Below are 21,404 nucleotides of genomic sequence, written 5' to 3' on the forward strand. Positions count from 1 at the left end.
GGTTAAAATTTAACCGGCTGTTGTGCAACCGGGCCATAATTTTCCAAGATTAAAAAAACAAATGGCATTTTTCTTATGAAAGTGGGAGAACGGATGGTCCCATTAATTTTCGTTTATTCATTTATCAATGAAGAAATAGTGGTACACGAATATCAAATAGAATGTATTCCAAATTCATCCAAGTAATAGAGTCCATCGCTCAATATTGTTAATGATTTGTAAGACCAAATGTGGAGAGGCCGAAGGAGTGAGATAAATCAATACTAGTCTGTTTTCTATGTAAATTCACTTTTAAAAGGGGATCCCGATCTCGCTATGGTGAGGTTCACGTTATAATGGCAGAGGAGAAAGATAGGTGAAAAACGTTGCCGAACCTCTGTCTTGTCAATGCCTTCTATAGACGGTAGCAGATACAGGTTTATTGATGTAATATTAACTATTCATTCTCGTTTAAAATAATCAATTATATTTTTGAATAATTTTATAATGAATTTCCATAATTAAGATGAAATAATTATTAATTCTACATTGTTAAAAGACGATTTGTCAACATAGCACAGCAAGAGAGATAGCGCTATCCGCTTTGTTGAGTGAAAGACATGGATAGCAATGCTAATCAAACACTGCCATTATAACGTGGACCTCACTATAGGCATCAAACCTGCAAAACTGTAGAAATCAATCTAAAAAACAACCTGTTTTTTTTACAAAAACCTCTAGACTTTTGAATTATGTCACAGTTTTAAACGATTTGCATTCAATCAAGTGGATATCCTTAAAAATTGAATTCCTTGTTTTAAACCAGTGTTAATTTTATGTATTTAGATATAGTGCTCAACCTACAGCTGAATTACCTGTTAAAATAATTATAGTTCAAAAAAGATGCAAGTAACCTCTACATAATATCATAATATAATAATAATTATCAAAATTTGGGAATGGAATAGATTTGGGCCAAGCCTGTTGTTCCTTCCTAATCATATTTATATGATTTGTGATTCTGTCCACGAATAAATAAATAAATAATTATAGGAACGTCAATCATTATCGAATACACCCAACATTAAGGATACTTGTATAGGCCTACTACTGTTTTTTTCACTAAACTTATACAACAATATAGATAAGTAACTAAAATATAAATAGAAATAAAAATCTCAGTCCCCTTTTTTGAATTATTTTATTTTAGTGATAAAATAATTCAAAAATAGGGTACTGAGATTTTTATTTCTATTTACATTACAAGTAGCCCTATACAGAAAAGAGACAATAAGTAACTACATATATTATATGTAAATGAAGTGATACAATTTAGAAATTACGATTAAATTTCACTCACCTCAAATATCCAACTCAGAATCGGTAATACATCAATTATGAGAACCTTCTCATGTATGGGCTTTAGTCCTTTTTCAGAGAGAGAAGAACAAAAATAAAAGTAGAGGCGCACTGCATGAATATTGAAGCCACTTGCGTGTAAGGTTACCAATCTAAATGAACAGACAATGCATTATTATCAGTAATTTATTTACAAATGTTTCTACAATTACTTTATGATAAATCAAATTATGACAGTATAAAACATCTTTTGAGGTTTAAGAGCATTTGTGTTGCAGGCACACACTTATGTCATAATTTCTCTAAACCTACTTATCAAGTACACAACCGTTGGGTTCTTTAAAAAATAAGTTGAAATAAATAAGTAGAATTAAAACTTATTACTTTAATAAAGACATCAAAAATTAAGATGAAAATGATACACATTGAAACTTTTTTATAAAATGAGATATAGAAAAAAATTACATCTATAACAATACTTAATCGATTGCATTGAGGTAAAATTGTAAGGACGGTGATACACAGTAAAAGATGCCTAAACAAATCTGTTTCAAATGAATAAAAATAATGAATGATATGAATTAATAATTATAGAAAATAATTAAACCTAGTACAGTACTCTTGTTATGTTAATTTCATAAAACACGACTAGTTTTAATCATTTATGCCATTCTGAAGTGTCAAAATGTTATATTCTGTCACTTGTGAATTCCTCTTGAGAATGTCACTCGAGAAACTAGTGATTTTCTATCATTAAACATTCAAGAAGCCCTATTAAAATACTTTATTAGATGTGAATAGAATTTAGTGGTTTCTAAGCTCCTTGTTCTGTATGCACCTTATTAAAAAATATTATAAAAATGTAGATAAAATCAGTCAGTCCAAAAATGTTGTTGGATATTGAAAAACAATCACCACTCAAATTCATTATTCAATATAAAATGTGTGATCATCAATGGATTTTGTATTTAAATGAGATTACAATAATTATTAATTGCAAAAGAATGAAATATTTATGTCCTTTTACAAATTCCTTTTAACAACACAAGTAAAATCATAGTCAATAAATAAATAAAGCATTGAATTAACGGGTTCAATGTTCAAATCAGCTTTTGACAAATATAATTTAATAACAATGCTAATCTATTCTGTCATTCGTAACAATGAATAACGGTTTAGACCATATTGGGCGTTTTTTCAGGCGCCAACCCAATCAGCCAATCGGAGAGCTTACTGCCCTGCCGACTCTAAAAACGCCGTCTGAAACCCCCTGAAAAAAACGCTTAATATGTCTGGTCCTAAGGAATAGAAGCTGTAGAATATAATATATGCTATGGATTGTGAAAAGTAACAATATTGTCTGTAGAGGTCATTTATATCACAATATACTAATTTTGGCACATTGATACTGTAAAATACCAAAAGTAAGAACTTAACAGTTATAAGAAGGTAACAGTTATAATCTAATAAAACAAATCCCAAACATTAGAATGATAAATACTACTATCCCAATACAAGTAACGGTACCGTAACGTTCGTAACATATAATAATTAGAGTTGAAAATTAGTTAAACATTGATAAAGTTATAATCTAATAAATCAAATCTTAAACTTATAGAATAATAATATACTGTTATCCCAATACAATTACCGGTACCGTAACACATAATTAGAGTTCATAATTAATTCAACATTGATAGTAATTAGCTTGTCTACAACCAGAAAAAATAACCGACCAATAACTTTCATTAATATTTGCATGGTTCAACTACTATTTTGGAAAACAAATACAACACAATAACAACAATTTTGTGGTAGCCTAGTTTAGTACAATATCAGGTACTAGTATAGTACCAGGTCCATAATAGTATTCAAATTAGGGCACATGGTCAACATTACAGGACACTCATTTTAAGTTTTAGGTTTGCTAAACTATCACTGGAAAACAATGAAACTTTTTAAACAAGCAAGAACAAATATTATCCAACATGTAACCGTAGGCCTACCGTTTTGTAATTTATTCATTTATTAACTAATAATTAAATCATTAAAACAAACATATAGTAAATTATTTCAGTCATAGATGAATTATAAAGTTTGGAAGCAGTGGAAAAATTACATATAGAATAATTTATTTTTTTTAATGAAATAAACTTATTAAAAGTGATTTTTGTGCCTAGAATAGAGTTTCCACAACCCTGTTCTTAGATTCAAGAATGTGTGTTAAATACACTTTATCAATGGTAATAAGGATTAATGAAGGGTCCACATTTTAGAGTAGCTATCCATTTTGACAGTTAAATGTTCATAAAAATATCAATATTGTCTCAACAGTCACAAGCAAATAATATATATATTACTACTACGATGCTGAATGGAGAGCATTATTTCCAAATTCCAATTGTTTTCATGATAATATTAAATTGCAATTTTACAATTTATACTCAACATATTAATGTTTACACATAATTTATTAGATTTATGTGTACTTTCATGCTGTGAAAATTGTAATATTATGAAAACCCTTTTTTATAATATCAAATCGAATTTAAGTGCTCGAGTAAATTTATGTTCTCATCTGGTTCAACGCAACAAACATTTTTAGAAATTAAATATTAATATTTATTTAGACTAGTGTTAAATCTTTGCATGATAATTACAATATCAACTATCAACAATTTAAACAAGTAAAATTCAACAAACAACGAATTATAATAGCTATCAACAAGTATTAAATTTAAACTTAGGTCAAGCCAATGTTTAAAATGATTTCAACAAGTATTTCAGAAACAGAATAATTTTTTTAACACCGTACTACTTGTGATTGAATATAAGCTCAACCAACTCTGGTCGATCTCATTTATTATATTGAGCGAATTTACTTTAAAATTATTATAATTCATAATTCTCTTTCCTACAACCATCTTGAAGTCAGACATTTCCATGTCTTGTAAAGTAATTTGAAATTATACTGTTATCACTTTAAATTTTATACGAAAACTTTTAATGAATAGACTTGAATGATGTAAAGGAAAGATTAGATATCAGTTTTGAATAAAATATAGTAGATTACTTCTCCCTCAAAGGAAAAAGGTTGTGATGAAAGAAATAATTTGCAGTTGTACAATTATTGTGAAGCTGCCGATTTCCAAATTTGAAAAGATTAATATTCAAAATTTAACTGTATTTGGGTGGTATGATGTACCGTATACAGTACTAGAAACGTGCTTAAAATCAAATTTCAAGTGCTTGGTACTATTTTAACTTTTCTATTTAATTAATTACTTGAAACAAATATTGATAAATTTTCTAGAAATCTAAAACCCACAACCTGAATTATTGATTCTGAAACATTTCAGTTCCAATACTTGATATTTCCTACCATCTTCTTATAAAATTAGTATAATTTCATCAATATCTTATATCTAGTGTTATGTCAAAATTCTTATTATTAGTTGTTTTAAAGTTATAATCATATCATACAATTTTTTTAAACGTTTTGTAGCATGCATCAGATGAATTTTGTGCTACTAAATCTGTGAATAAATATAATAGAATTCCTTTTAAATCTTTGATTGAAGACAATATTTTTACACTATTCTTGAGCACACTACATTTGGATCACCCTACAATAAAAATTATAAAACCAGTTCTAGAAGTAGTATGAAAAAATTGAAAATTGGATAAATTAAAGCTGGAATAATTTATGAAAGGTTAATTGTAACTCAGGTAATTCATTTTCTGAATAAATAACTAGTAATTTAATATAGAATATTACATACTATATTATAATAATGCAAAGAGAACTCGTTCAAGACATTGAATTTTTATAACTGAATAAAACATATTATTTTTTACTTTCATTTGACAAATTAAATAAAATTAATAATAGGAAATTTCTAAATTGTTAAATATTTTCCACACACTACTACAAACCTATTAAATGCCAAACAAAATGCAACAAATTAATTGAAAAAAAATCAAAAAACTAAAACCTAATGAGGTATAATAAATAACTAATTATCTACTGAATTTTTTACAGAATTTTAGCAATGATTTCCCGTACACGCAAACCCAACAAAAATGATTACGTCTTTTTTAATATCAACCTTCAAGTTGAATACAAGCTTGGACCAGTAAATATTTTGCAGCTTCTCCATACATCCGATTGTATTGAAATAAGTGTCAAAACAAAGTGGTTTGCTACCACTGCCCCAAGTGTCAAAGTCAAAACAAAATGGTTTGCTACCACTGCCCCAAGTGTCAAAGTCAAAACAAAGTGGTTTGCTACCACTGCCCCAAGTGTCAAAGTCAAAGCAAAGTGGTTTGCTACCACTGCCCCAAGTGTCAAAGTCAAAACAAAATGGTTTGCTACCACTGCCCCAAGTGTCAAAGTCAAAACAAAATGGTTTGCTACCACTGCCCCAAGTGTCAAAGTCAAAACAAAATGGTTTGCTACCACTGCCCCAAGTGTCAAAGTCAAAACAAAATGGTTTGCTACCACTGCCCCAAGTGTCAAAGTCAAAGTATCAAAGTCAGTTCAGAATTCAACATCAACTGAATTAAACAAAAAAAAAAAAAAAAAAAACGAGTATAATAAAATGTTGTAGCACCGAAACACAGTGAAACACGGGGCAACGTTCTGATACCTTTTTGAGTGTCAGTTCAGAATCGAGCAACTGAATTAAACAAAGGAACGAGTCATAAAATGGAGTGTGGTCTAGTTGTAGCAGCTTATCACTATGAAACATTTTGCTACCTTTTCGAGTATCAGTTCAGAATTCAACATCAACTGAATTAAACAAAAAAAAAAAAAAAACGAGTATAATAAAATGTTGTAGCACCGAAACACAGTGAAACACGGGGCAACGTTCTGATACCTTTTTGAGTGTCAGTTCAGAATCGAGCAACTGAATTAAACAAAGAAACGAGTCATGAAATGGAGTGTGGTTTAGTTGTAGCAGCTTAGCACTATGAAACATTTTGCTACCTTTTCGAGTGTCAGTTAAGAATCTAACAACAACTGAACATCTTAACAAAGATACGAGTTATACAAAATGGAGTGTGTTATAGCAGCGTATCACTATGAAAAGTTTTGCCACCTTTTCGAATATCAGTTCAGAATCTAACAATAACCCAATGAATTCCTTTTAAATCTTTGATTGAAGACAATATTTTTACACTATTCTTGAGCACACTACGTTTGGTTCACCCTACAATAAAAATTATAAAACCAGTTCTAGAGGTAGTATGAAAAAATGGAATATTAGAAAAATTAAAGCTGGAATAATATTTATGAAAAGTTAATTGTAACTCAGGTAATTCATTTTCTGAATAAATAACTAATAATTTAATATAGAATATTACAACTATATTATAATAATGCAACAAAAACTCGTTCAATACTGTTGAATATCTATAAATGAAAATATTATTTATTACTTCCATTTGGCAAATTAAATAAAATAAATAATAAAAATTCTAAATTGTTAAATATCTTCCACACACTACTACAAACCTATTAAATGCCAAACAAAATGCAACTAATTAGTTGAAATAATTAAAAGAAAAACTAAAACCCAATTAGGTATAATAAATAACTAATTATCTACTGAATTTTTTACAGAATTATAGCAATGATTTCCCGTACACGCAACCCCAATAAAAATGATTACGTCTTTTTTAATACCAACCTTCAAGTTCAATACAAGCTTGGACCAGGAAATATTTTGCAGCTTCTTCATACATCCGATTGTATTGAAATAAGTATCAAAACACTCAAAACACAGTATGTCTTGGATATTTCATATTTTCAATTGTTTCTTTCAGTATTGAAAGATATCACTGAAATTGATGGATACTATTGGGGTCACCATTAAATGATCATTGTCCAATCCCATTCCACTGCAATTTCTGTGAGATAGAATTTCAGAGCAAAAATGTTGTAAAAATAATTTAAGCATAATTTAATACAGTATTTGTTTGATATTGACATAGAGAAAAAATAGCATAAGTTTCTTACGCTATTGTTTCTCTATGATATTGATTTCAGGACATTATAGTACTATTGCACTTGTACTATATTAGTCATTACAGCACTTGAAAGTTGAAAACTGATAGCTTGAAACGGGAAAGGAAAAACACGATCAGTATTTCTCTCACTTGATATAACTGTATACGATTTTTGCATCTAGTTTCGAATATTATGAGGTTCACGAGTTTTATTTGACAACTCGTTCTCCACCTGAATAGTACAGAGTTCGCATTAACTACTATGTTCAATTTATTGACCAATACATGAACATATATATTGTTATACATGACAGTCCAATCCAGTTATCATTCTGTTAGAGTTGCTATTAAATTTCTCAACTGTGATTCCCGACGTTTCACTGTAAATAGAATTGTTGACTCAGTAGCTACTATTTTCGTTAATGCAAAATCGTCAAGCTTTCTTTAAACGTTCAGAACCGACCAATGAAACAAGTTTATAGAATGGAGTGTGTTGTAGCAGCTTAACACTGTGAAACGTTTTACTACCTTTTCGAGTGTCAATTTTGAATGCAACAAGTAAACCGAAAAAGTATATAAAAGGATTGTAACACTGTCAAACGTTATGCTACATTTTTTGGTGATACATCAGAATCTTACAAACGATTGAACAAAGCAAAGAAACAAGTCGTATAAAATGGAGTATGTTCTAGTCGGAGCATCTTAACACTGAAACGTTTTGCTACCTTTTCGAGTGCCAGTTCAGAGTTTAACATCAACTGAATTAAACAAAGAAACGAGTCCAATAACATTTTGTAGCACCGAAACACAGTGTAACACGGGGCAACGTTTTGATACCTTTTTGAGTGTCAGTTCAGAATTGAACAACTGAACCAAAGAAAAAAACAAGTCTTGTAAAATGGAGGGTGGTCTAGACGTAGCAGCGTAACACTGTGAAACGTTTTGCTACCGTTTCGAGTATCAGTTCAGAATTTAACAACAACTGAACAACTCAACAAAGAAAGGAGTTGTATAAAATGGATTGTGTTGTAGCAGCGTATCACTATGAAACGTCTGCCTACCGTTTCGAGTATCAGTTCAGAATTTAAGAACAATAACTGAACAACTCAACAAAGATACGAGTTGTACAAAATAGAGTGTGCTGTAGCAGCATACCACTATGAAAAGTTTTGTCACCTTTTCGAATATCAGATCAGAATCTAGAGGTGCGTACAGATTTACGCACCGCGAACATGAGCAATTCACTTTTAATCAGCTGATGCCATTTTTTATATCTGTATCTTACCGTTTCTGTAAAAATACAGATATAATCAGCTGATTAAAAGTGAATTGCTCATGTTCGCGGCGCGTAAATCTGTACGCACCTTAACAACAACTCAACAAAGAAACGAGTTGTACAAAATGGAGTGTGTTCTAGCTTCAGCAGCGTAACAATGTAAAACGTCTTGCTACCTTTTCGAGTATCAGTTCAGAGTTAAACAACAACTCAACAAATAAACGAATTGTACAAAATGGAGTGTGTTGCAGCTGCGAACCACTTTGAAACATCTTGCTCCAGTCCTCGTCTCAGTTTGGAAACCGAAAAACGTTTGCTACCTTTCCTCATCGCAGTTCAGAAACCGAAAAGTCTATGAAATGTGTTGTGTTGTGGCCGTGGATCAGACCCAGTACTGATTGCGCCGAAGCATGGGGTTGTTGCCTCGCTGTGCGGGGTATGCGCCGGCCGAGTCGGCCGATGCCTCGTAGCTGCTCCAGTCCTCGTCGGGTGCCCCGTACGGGTAGTGCAGGTTCAGCTCCGGCTCCGAACCGGTGGTCATCGAGTCACCGGTCGCCACTGCGCCTGCGCCAACCACCGGGATCACCTTGCATTGCGGCACTGCGCTGCTGATTATCTGAAAACAAACATCAACCAACATTACAAACGTCACAAAAACCTACAATAATTTAATAAAGTTTTTTATCTACGACCATGTTATAATGTGAACATTAAACCATCACAATCAATCGCAGCTTGGGATTTTGACAATTTATTTATGGGCAATATATTCGATGTCATCATGTTTTTTTAGGAAGCCAATTTAGAAATGAGAAACCAGACTCACAGTTACTATACCCGTTTTGGCAGAATTGCTGAGATACATAGATTGGATCTATTCAAGAGGAAAACAGTTTTCAGGGATAGGTCATTTTTTACAAAATTACCAAACAATTTGAAAATTTAAGAAGATATTAAAAAGTTTGGTATTAATTTGGTTTTAAGGAATATTTGGTAGGCTTATCACTGTATTCGTTACAGGAGTTTGATAATAATTTATGTGTATGACATGAAATTTGTTTGTAATTCGTATTTAGGCTACATACATTTTTGACACTATTAATAATATGTATTTGTACATGTTCAATGAATAAAGATTTTTTCAATTCAATTCAATGCCATAACGGGGGTGATTTGTAATAGATTTTTAAAACTATACTATAATGTGAACATCATGCAACGATTTGAACATTACAACACGGCTTCTAATGTTGGCGGCAGGTTTCAGTTTGTCAAGTTTTCACTAAATCAAGTATTCAGTTTGACAAGTTTTTATTACGTCAAGTTTGCAGTTCAACAAGTTTTCAGTATGTCAAGTCTTAAATTCGTAAAAAATGATTAATTATCAAGATCGGTTGATGGAAAACTCCATTGATAACTTACATCCACTACAAAACAAGTGGGAAACGTCAATATTTAAGCTACGTTTACACCAAATTTATTAACAAAATGTTTATTTTCCGTCCTTATAGATTCTATTAGAATGAGTTTGCTTATCATACACATGATGTGCATATGTGTTTGTTAAGCTCCGTTTAATATAATAGAATCTATAAGAACGGAAAAATAAACATTTTGTTAATAACTTTGGTGTAAACGTAGCTGTAATAAGGTATGAAGAAATTCAATGGTTAAGCCGGTTACACACACATGCCGATTTTTGTTCGTACAATTTTTTTCCGTCCTTATGAATTCTATTGGATTAAACGAAACTTGACAAACATCATTTGTTCGACATCATCTGTTTAATCTAATAGAATTTATAAGGACGGCAAAATATCGTACGAACAAAAATCGATGTGTGTGTAACTAGACTTATGGTCGTAATTATGAACGATTCTTATCAATAATCTTAGCCAAGGATGCCTCCGTTAATAGCCAACAAAAGTGTACTTGTATTGGCTAAGAATCATTCATAAATACAACCCTACACTAAATCTAGACTTTTGAGTTGGAATTATGCATTTTGCACTCTATTATTGTGTATTATTTGTAATTTGTAGTATATTAACACCTGACCTGTATTTCTTTCTTTATGACACAATAAAAACCTCACTATGACATGATAGCCTAAACATCTCGCCACTGGTAGTGTTAAGAATATCAAGAGTAGTTGATTAGAAATATGATTACTTTGATTATATATGCTAGTTTGATAATAATATTATGAATTACATTATAGTTGAACCATTTAGGTTAATACATTTGTTAGATTGCAACCCAGCGAACGCACAGACACATCAGAGTCTATGGAAGCTAATATGTTCACATATTCTAATATTAATATTTTCATATTATAATTGTGAATATGTATATTTTGTTTAGAATCTAGTAATACAGAGTGTCTGATAAGTCACTCCCTATTTTTATACAGCTATAATTTCTTTATTTATGAACCAATTTTGTTAGAACTACATTTTTTAGATAGAGCACTCCTTGAGGTAGTGTTCAACGCCAATTTTCATTTGTTTCAGTTTAAAAATGCCCCCTCTCTTGACTGTGGAAGAACAAGCCAAAATAGCAGCTCTTTATGAGGTCTGAGGATCTGCGGTGCGAGTACAAAGATGGTGGAGGGCTGAACAAGGGATCAATGCAACACTGGATGCAAAAACTGTTAAAAATTGCCATTCCAAATTACTAACAACAGGGAGTGTCACAGATGCAAGACGTCAGGAAGACCATCAACGTCAAGGACATCAGAGAATGTCAACGTGAAATGTTCATGAGGAGCCCTAAGAAATCACAGCAGCAAGAATCTCGTGAAAGTGGTCTTTCACGTTACTCTGTTGCAACGATTCTTAAGAAAGATCTCAATGTTTTTGCATCCAGTGTTGCATGGATCTCTCGTTCAGCCCTCCACCATCTTTGTACTCGCACCACAGATCCCCAGAACTCATAAAGAGCTGCTATTTCAGCTCGTTCTTCCACAGTCAAGAGAGGGGACATTTTCAAAGTGAAACAAATGAAAATTGGTGTGAAACACAACCTCAAGGAGTGCTCTATCTAACAAATGTAGTTCTAACAAAATTGGTTCATAAATAAAGAAATTATAGCTGTATAAAAATAGGGAGTGACTTATCAGACACCCTTTAGATAATATTTGAAAAAATGAATTTATCCAATGAATGAAGCTTGATTTGATTTGATATTATTTGTGTGTAATCATTTTTGGATTTATGCAACAATTCAATTAGAAATGAACTGACCGGCGGAGCAGCGCGCTTGGGCATCGGCGAGGACGGCATGAGATCGTCGGGCGGCCGAGGCAGAGGCAGCGAAGCGTTGAAGTCAGTCTTTTCGCCGCCGGGCCCGCCAACCTCCGACCGCTTGGAGCCACACCGCACCAGGATGACCACAAACACAGCCAGCACTATGGTGGCGACCACCATGCCAACCACCAGCAGGTAATCGTCACTCATGTTGGGGCTGGCCATCTCGACGCCCCCTTCATGCCCCACGGGCGCCTTGGGGCCCGGCAAACGGGGGCTGACGGTCGACGGCGAAGCCAGCTCACCAATCACGTCGAACCGCACGTCGCCGATCGCCGGCTGGAAGATGGACGCCTCCAGCAGGAACGGAAACCCATCCCGCACCGTTTCGGGCACCTTCCTTGCCACATAGTATATCACACCACTACGTATCTCCTCGTGCGTGAACCGGTTCACCTCCTTCTCCTTCACCATCCTCCTCTCACCCGAACTCCGAATTATCTTCTTGATCCTTCCATACCTCGGCCTTTTCAGAATCTTGTACACCGGATCAGAGCCGGTGAGTTTAGCTAGTGGGCCGGCATCTAGTGCATCGGTCCCAAACGGTGTTTTAACACCTGCCATCGGAGTGAACTTCCCAATCTTCAGCAGCGGCTCAACACTGACATTCACCCACAACCCTGTCACCGTCGGGGAGCTCTCGTAAGGCAGCCGAGCCGACATCTGGAACGTGTCACTGTGCGTCGTCATATCCGTCTGCATGTACATTATCCGACGCGCCACCAGATCTTCATGCTTGAACGCCGACGCGGGCGAGTCCTCCAGATATATGTTACCATGACGTGGAGGAGTTGTAATATTGTACAGTATCGTCTCCTCCTTCCCATTTGAAACTATACTCAAAATACTAGTAGTAACAGCTGCCACACTGGAGCCTTGTTGAAGTGTAACCGACCCAGTAATAGTAATGTTTAAAGCAACAGGAAGTATATCAATATTGAAGACAGTGTACTCCGGTTTGAACTGCCCATCCCAAACCCTAAAATAGAACGAGACCGGTTGGAGTGGGCCTGAATGCTCAAAAGCAACCTTCCCAGCATCTATGTCGGCCTGTGTGAATTTTCCGAGTGGAGTTCCGCCTACAAGCAGATTGCCGTGAACGGGTCCATTGATGACTGCATAAACTAGCTCCTCAGGTGGTGTATCGTCGTCTTCAGTGAGCAGCTGTTCCCGGGTGATGCGTCGCGTCTGACCTTGAACGACACTCATGTGTGGAGTCTGCGTGATCAGCTTGAAAGGCTGGTCGTTGATTGGTCGGATCGAAACCGGAAGTGTGATGTTGCACAGAAGCACCTCGCCAGGCTCTAGGTACATGGAGAATTTCAGCTCGTCTGTTGTGGTGTCGGAATGATCGTGATGGTAGGTCAGTTGTCCTGAATCAACCTACAAATACAAAACAATTTATTAGTCTCATCACAACATCTATCTAATGAGATTTGGTATTAAATTTATCAATATATGAAGTAGGCCACTGAATTTTCTTAAGAACCCACATTCACGCAATGTAAAACTTATATCTATCTATGCTTCATTGTCACGTAGAAGGAGGAACCACAGAATTTAAGTGTATTGAAGATAATAAGACAGATTCACAAAAGCGGCAAACCCCTATAGTACAAACTCTTTCGACTATTAATTTGCTTGTGGTGGCAGCATTATTATTATTATTTTTTTTTTTTTGAAACAAACTTTAAATAGTAGAAGCCAAAAAACTCAACGATGAAATATTAAAGAAGCAAGGTCTACCTGACAAGTGTCTAAAAAAATCGTGGGAGCAGAAACAGACCACTACCTCCGTAATCAAAGCCATAGTGCATTCTGGTGACGTCAGCACAGGTAGGGCTCCTACACCAATAAAAATTCGTTGATTTCAACTATGGAGCCCTACCTGTGCTGACGTTACCATCAACCACCTGTCATGCATTATGGCTTTGTTTACGGACGTAGTGGACAGAGCTGGTGGTAAGTGAAAATATTCAAATTGCGAGGTCCATAACTGTTTACGGATTTACGTAACCAATACACGCTGCCATAGAATACAGCATTCTGCATTATTGTATTCTGTGACACCGCTCATAAACCAAACTCTTAAATTTTGGTATGATTCGTTGCGCGTAAGTCGTGAGCCAGATAACATCTGGGAAGAGCAAGAGGCACTGGACGCTTGCACTTGCTGGTTGCGTTCAGTGCGAGCAGATTCATGCAAGTCACATCTCACAACGTGTTTTACTGGCACTTTTCAAATTTTGTTTTTCAGCTCTTGCACGATTCGACGTGCACTTGCACATATAAGCATCCAATGTATATGTACCACCAAAAAGTCAATGCATCAATAGTGGGTAGGTTTGTGATTTTTTATTCAAATAAGTGCAAATTTTTCAAGTTTTTTATTCATTGTGATACATTCTGTGATTCATTTGATGTATTATGTCAACCTTCAAAATACGAAATCTTCAAATCATTATTCCTGGACCAAAAATCAAGTGACCGAGCAGTATGTGATATCATAACCTAAATCTTTGGACAACATTAACTTTTTATCAAAATTTTTGGAGAGAATAGTACAGGCTCAGCCTAGTTTTTCCTTCAATGTCATAATCACATTATGATTGTAGTATTTTGTACAATAAATGAATAAATAAATAAATTTGATTGCAAATTTATGAAAAATATATTTAGAAGTTTTGATAAAAATTATGGAAAAAGTAGAATATGGTTTACCTGTTGATGAGTGAACGTGGTGGCGGTGCAGTTGGGGGCGGCGGCCGTGGCCTGGAGGAGACAGAGATGGCCGTGACGGGGCGGCGCAGTGAGCTGCAGCTGTATGGTTGGGGCGGTGAGGCCCACGTGCTGGGCCAGCAACCAGACAACGGCTGAGGTGTTGAGTAGCACCACCGCCCCTCCACCCTCCGCCACCTCCAGCGTCGTGCTCAGGTCGACAAACTGGTCCAGTCCGCCCGACCACACCGAGATCTCCACGTGGAACTCCTAACAACAAACAAATACATGCAATTAGAAAGGAACTAGTAATGTCTAGAATAAAAAAAAAATCAAAATCAAAATCTTTATTTTGCCAAAATACAAAAATACAAAATACAAAATCACTTGAAATACTTAAAATCATTAATACAATAATATCTGAAATATTCAGTAGATACATAATCATCAATATGAATAATACATTTCGATTGAATAAATAGAATTGGCACAGCTAGCAAAGCGAACTTGTGCGCTAGCTGTGAGTTCATTTTTCGATTTATATATTTTTTTTAATTTTCTTGCAAAATGATAAAACGACAAACAATAAGATTAGTATAAAGAAAATAAAAATATAAAGGCAAAGACAAAAATAAGATATTCCATCCGGCTACAAACCAAAACAACAAAATGAACTATCAATAAAACGCCAATATTCTGACAAACAATCATTGCGCAATACCACGTTATATTATCAATGCCATAACTGATTGACAACAGTATCGTAGGCTACATCTATGAGAATAATTGTTCCATATCTTTACATTATAAATTATTACATTAAATTATTAGAATTTGGGAAGTGTTGAATAAATATTTTTCTTAGCCCATTCAGATATTTTTTCGAGAAGATTTTTAGTTAATTTACTATTGATGAAATATATCGGAATTTTGTTAGAAAATATGTTACAAAAATAGTTATGTTACAAAACTTAACTATAAAGAGTAATAGTTAAGAATAATAAAGAATACTAGCTTAGAGAAAATATAACATAAGCTATAGCTTATGCTATCTTTTTTCTATGGTACTTGTGATTATTGTTTCTTTGTAGACTGATCACACTTACTCGTAAAAGTGTGATTTATTTCCAAGTTTTGATTTTTTTAGTTTTTTAATGGAGGAAATAAATTCATTTATTCATTTAGTTAAATTGGAACCTTACAGAAGGAGCTAAGGGTGTGATCAAATTGAAGGCGTAGATGTGTAAGTGCACGTCAGATCGTGCATGAGCCGAAACTCTGGAAATTCAAATGAAACACGTAGCTGCTTACACTGAACGCAACCAGCAAGTGCACACGCTCAGTCAAATTGTTCCCATTGCTCTTCCGGATTTTTTTTCTCAACTGCACGCTTGGTCATGCACAACAAAGTGTGCACTTGCACATATACACATCCATTGTTCCCACATATATCACACACTAACGTTCCCTTCTCTTCTTCTGTTAATTCCTTCAGTAAATATGAAATGCACATGTTGAAATAGTATATTACGCTACAAGCACAGAAAGTTAGTGTTTACGGTTTGAGGATAGTTTCCCGGGAATATGTTATCCGAATACCGTAAACACCTTTCTGAGAGAGTCGCGTACGATATTTTTCGCGACACTACAGGTATAGCTGACGCCAAAAAGTTAGGCGGTTTTGTGGGTCTCTTGTGCGTTCCAACAGCTGATGTTGTCAAGTAGAGTTGTCATCTAGCTTGGCTCAGGTGATGATTTTTTAAATCAAAAGAGACAATAAATAGATGCATTGCATCAGCTGTGAGTAGGTTACAACATGTGACCCACAAAGCCCCCTAACTTTTTGGCATCAGCTATATAAGAATAATAATGTTTTATGAGGAGGGGGGAAACTTTGATGTCTCATATCTCAAGAACCAGACGTCGTAGGGTACGAGGGGGGTGGAAATTTCCGATCTCACCCTCCTGAACACAATGCACCATATGGTACAATTGTCCAAACACATTTTCAAAAATTTTCAAAAAGTACCCGGAAAGGGTACTCTTTCCGGCCTTAGCCGGAAAGAAGCCTGTTCTGACGTCAGACGAGAGTCGTCTGCAAACAATGTCTTTCAGATCTACGTAGGGACTGGAAAACAGCTGCTTTCTGTGCAGTGTGGCGAAAACTTTGTTTCGCCTTACTTGCTGGATTGCCCCAACTAAGATCAAATCTAATCTTGGATAATTTACCTGATTGACAAGCGGCTGAGCAAACGCGGCCACAACGTCGAACACGAACGAGTCGTTGGCGGCCATGTCGCTGAACGGGGTCGAGTGCTGGTACCATACACGGTTGCTGTCGATGTCGTCCTGCGTGAAGGTCGCGGTCGGCTCCGACTGCAGCACCAGCTGGCCTTGGGCGGGCGGTGACGTCACGCGGTAGGCGATGGTTCGCGACGGGTCCGAGCATTCGGCCTTGAGCAGTGATGACGTCAGCGGCTTCCTGAGCAGCGGGAAGACGTGAAGGCCGTTGTTCTCGGCCAGCCACACGGATGCCTCGCGCTCCTTCGCCGAGAACGTGACGGGGCCGACCGACGCCGAGCCGTCACTCACCACCACGTCAAACTCGCCGTCCATTTCTTCCCCTACACAAATTAAATAGATACACTATTAATAAATATCAAATCAAACTATTTATTTACGCATTGTTGTACAAGTTAAATATTGTATCAAACAGTGTATCGTCAAAATAAAAAAATCAAAAGATTAAATTGTTTAAGCTATAGTAGTAGCAATAGTTTATAGTCTTTTTTAAGCTATAGTCTAGAAAATCCCGAATTTCTCCGTGGAAATGAGCTGTCATGCTGAAAGTAAATCGGCACTTGTTCATTGACCGAGCGAAGTGAGGTCTAAGATTCAAGTCGACGGTTTGGCATTTCTCTTAATGTTTAAATGTTTGTATGTTTATATGTTGCGCATTTACGGCGAAACGCGGTAATAGATTCTCATGAAATTTGACAGGTGTGTTCCTTTTTCAATTGCGCGTCGACGTATATACAAGGTTTTTGGAAATTTTGCATTTCAAGGATAATATAAAAGGAAAAAGGAGCCTCCTTCATACGCCAATATTAGAGTAAAAATCAGACTATAGAATTATTCATCACAGCTGACAAGTGATTACACAGATGTGTGGAGAAGCCAGTCTATTGCTGTATTTCCATAAGGTCTATAGTTTCAATCAGGTACTTGTGGATGAGAATACTGCGTGAGGTCTACAGAGCTACTAGTATTGTTCAGCACCACCTCATTTCCACGGAAAAGTTTTTGGGATTTTCTAGACATTCGCTTTCAACTTCGCTGGATTGGCCGTACAGGGCCAATTGCATGGCCACCACGCTCACCGGATTTAACACCGATGGATTTCTTCCTGTGGGGTTTCATTAAGGATAAAGTTTATGTTCCGCCTCTACTATAGACAATCTTAATGACCTCCGAAATCGGATCACATTCGGATCGCTGATGTTGCACAAGTTACGCCTGATATGCTGGCCAACAAATCGATTATTGGTGGTATGTATGTCGCATTACCAACGGCTGTCACATCGAAGCAAAAATAACACTCACACCTTAAACTTGAAGTGTTTTGTAACAAAATGACACCTTTCTCAATTCTGTAAGTAATTTCAATAAATTGCTTATTGAATGTGCTTTGTGCTTTCAAAGTTGTAAAGTCCTTTTATAATCACTCTGTATATAGTCTCAATGTAGAGAGCATTGTACTTTCAGCAAGAAGTAGTTATAATTCCTTACTCACAAATTTTGTACTGACATAAAATAACTGATATTAAATTGTTTATTGTATTATATTATTACTGGATAATTATTAGGCGTAGCATGTTATTTTTCATCTTGTTGAGTTGGGTGAGTTTGTTATCTTATTGCTTATAATAATTAAATGTAATTTGGAATGAATAAAATTTAGTCAAGAATTTATTAAATTCAATCCATGCATTGCTTCTCATGATCCAATATGGTTGTTATCATGTAAATACAAGTGGAATATCAAATAGTTTTATTGCAGTATGGAATAATAGTTTGGGGAGATGTTTCATCTGCTTGCCTGGAGCCGCTGGCCGTCACTCAACGCACAATAATGAAAACTATCCTGAAAAAAGAATCCAGGTACCCCACGTTGCTGCTATTCTCGGACTTCCCTGTGCTCAATCTAAGACAGTTATTTATAAAAACAATTCTCACATATATAAGGAAAAATAAAATAAACCTATTTGCTAATATACAACACAATAATTAAATTATCTTAATAACTAAACTATCAATAATTAATATTATCAAACTATTATATTATATAACATAATTAATAATATAACTATATTATTAAATTATATAATATAACTATTAATTAATATAAGACTATTATATTATTAGATAATAATATTATCTTAATAACTAAACTATCAATAATTAATATTATCAAACACGACTCAGGAACAACCATGGATATTCAACACCTAGATTAATGCATGGAATAGAACTCAAATCACCATACTACCTAGCTCAAATTATCTATAGGAATTTGCCGGACCTCATCAGGTAGGCTGAGAATTGCAACGACGTGGTGTATAAAAGTAGGTTGGTCGGGTGGCTTTTTGGCATAGGCTGGATTGGAACTGAGGAACTGCTCCATTCACCTTACATCTAGTATAACTTACCAGCTCAATTTAATTAAAATATAACTTTTTGTTGCTTCATTGTTGTTCTTGGGTTCCCTTGCTCTCCCACTTGTAAATTTATAATCAACTCTGCTCTGCTATTGATCACGTATTTTTTTTAATAAACTATAAACAGCAGTTACATTATTTACATAGGTTGTATAAAACATAAAGTTAATAGTTCACAGCACAGATAAAGATACATGTTACTCTATTGTCATGCAAGAACTCTCCCCCATTCTCAGACGTATAGTCTTCTTGGGGGAATTCCACGCCATCTATATACTAGCATTAATGTAATAATGTATCATTTTCTATTTCAATTGATGTATTCTATTTATAATTGAATTTATGAAATTTTACATTTTTTTTGTAATGCAATGTGGAAAATAAATTGATTTGAGATTTATTATTTGTTCTTGAGCAAGTACTCATACAAATAGGAGTTGCTATCCTAATCAGAAACTTGATTAACAGAACAAATGATCAAGTGAAATTATTGCTAACAATATGAAAGGTCATAGTCCATACTGAAAGTACATCATACAAATCATCAAAGATACAATTATGCATCGAAAAAATACTGTGATTCCAGGATTGAGAATTATACATGTGATGCAGTACCCTTATTTTCTTGATGGAGAATAGTTGTGTTAAATAATCTCCATGACCACACACTGGACTAGGACTAATGTAGAAAGCATTCTCAGCAGAAGAAAAACGAGTAAAGGAAAAATGGATAGCTCCAAATATATTATATCCTTAACAGATTAACGGAAATTCTTTTGGGTTCAAACATAAGATTAATTGCTTTATGAATGAGAACTTTTGATGCTGATAGTGGGTTTTCTTCTTTTTCACCAACTTCTTACAATACTTTCTGCATGCATAAAGTGAGAAGATATAAACCGTGATTCAAAAAGAATACCACAACTTTGAAAATCTGTATTTAATCAAGGAAACATAATAGAAACTTGGGTTATGAGTCAAAATGAAGAATATTAAATTAAGTTTTTCCCCACTAGAAAACAAGTTCACAAATGTTCAATGTGACCCACTCCAGACATTCGAGTGATATCAAAACGAAACTCGAACTCGTTCCACACTTTCAGTAGCATATCGGGCGTAACAGTTTGTATAGATGCTGTTATTTCTTGTTTGAGCTCCTCAATGTTAGCTGGTAGAGGCGGTCGATACACCTTAACTTTAACGTACCCCCATAGAAAAAAATCGCAGGGGTTGAGGTCAGGACTTCTTGGAGGCCAGTGATGAAGTGCTCTGTCTCGAGCTGCTTGGCGGCCGATCCATTGCCTCGGATAGTTTTCATTCAAATAGGCACGGACAGATGAGTGAGTGTCAATGGTGTGGTGCTCCATCCTGCTGGAATATGGAACTAAAAAAAAACTTTGGAGCTTCCTAAATCGATGACAGATAGTGCTCCACTCTCCGTTTATTCTTTGCAGAGTTATCAATTTTCAAAGTTGTGGTATTCTTTTTGAATCACGGTGTATTTACAATAAAGTAATCCATTTGTATAACCTTACCTGAATGGACGAACGCAACCTTCAAATTATTTATGTGATCTTGTGTGAATTTATCGATGGACATGTTGGGATGATTGAGAAAAGTCAAGTATCCAGCCGTGGCTGAGATCACTGCAAATGTCACGTTCTCGGGAGGAGTATCTTTGTCAACAGCAGCTGAAAAGCAATACAACATTCAACGTTCAAAGACTTTTAACCCTGTTTTTATCAAATATCTCTACGAATAATCTTTTAAATTTAATTCCAAATTAGTGCTACTATAGTTAGGTCCACGTTATAATGGCAGTGGAGAAAGATAGCAGAACAACGTTGCCGATCCTCTGTCTTGTCAATGCCTTCTATAGACGGTAGCTGATACCGGTTTATTGATGTAATATTAACTGTTCATTCTCGTTTAAAATGATCAATTATTTTTTATTAAACAAGAAATTATATTTTACAATAATTTCATAATGTATTTTAATGATTAAGATGAAATATTTTGTAAATTAATTGTACA

At 34.9% G+C, this 21,404-nt stretch overlaps 1 protein-coding gene across 1 annotated transcript in view; it reads right to left on the minus strand.

Moving 5' to 3' along the window:
- Positions 1 to 1,510: 1,510 nt before the first annotated feature.
- Positions 1,511 to 21,404, minus strand: part of LOC111046937 (chondroitin sulfate proteoglycan 4-like) — a 79,438-nt gene continuing 59,544 nt past the window's right edge. Inside the window, exons 21-25 of the mRNA XM_039421939.1 lie at positions 20,906 to 21,061; positions 16,882 to 17,276; positions 14,656 to 14,922; positions 11,872 to 13,317; positions 1,511 to 9,242 (exon numbers count right to left, since the gene is read on the minus strand). Of these exons, the coding sequence (XP_039277873.1) occupies positions 9,009 to 9,242; positions 11,872 to 13,317; positions 14,656 to 14,922; positions 16,882 to 17,276; positions 20,906 to 21,061 (2,498 nt within the window). The 3' untranslated portion in view covers positions 1,511 to 9,008. The remainder of the gene's footprint in view (positions 9,243 to 11,871; positions 13,318 to 14,655; positions 14,923 to 16,881; positions 17,277 to 20,905; positions 21,062 to 21,404) is intronic.

This window comes from Nilaparvata lugens, chromosome 2 (assembly GCF_014356525.2).
Source record: "Nilaparvata lugens isolate BPH chromosome 2, ASM1435652v1, whole genome shotgun sequence".
NCBI lineage: Eukaryota > Metazoa > Arthropoda > Insecta > Hemiptera > Delphacidae > Nilaparvata > Nilaparvata lugens.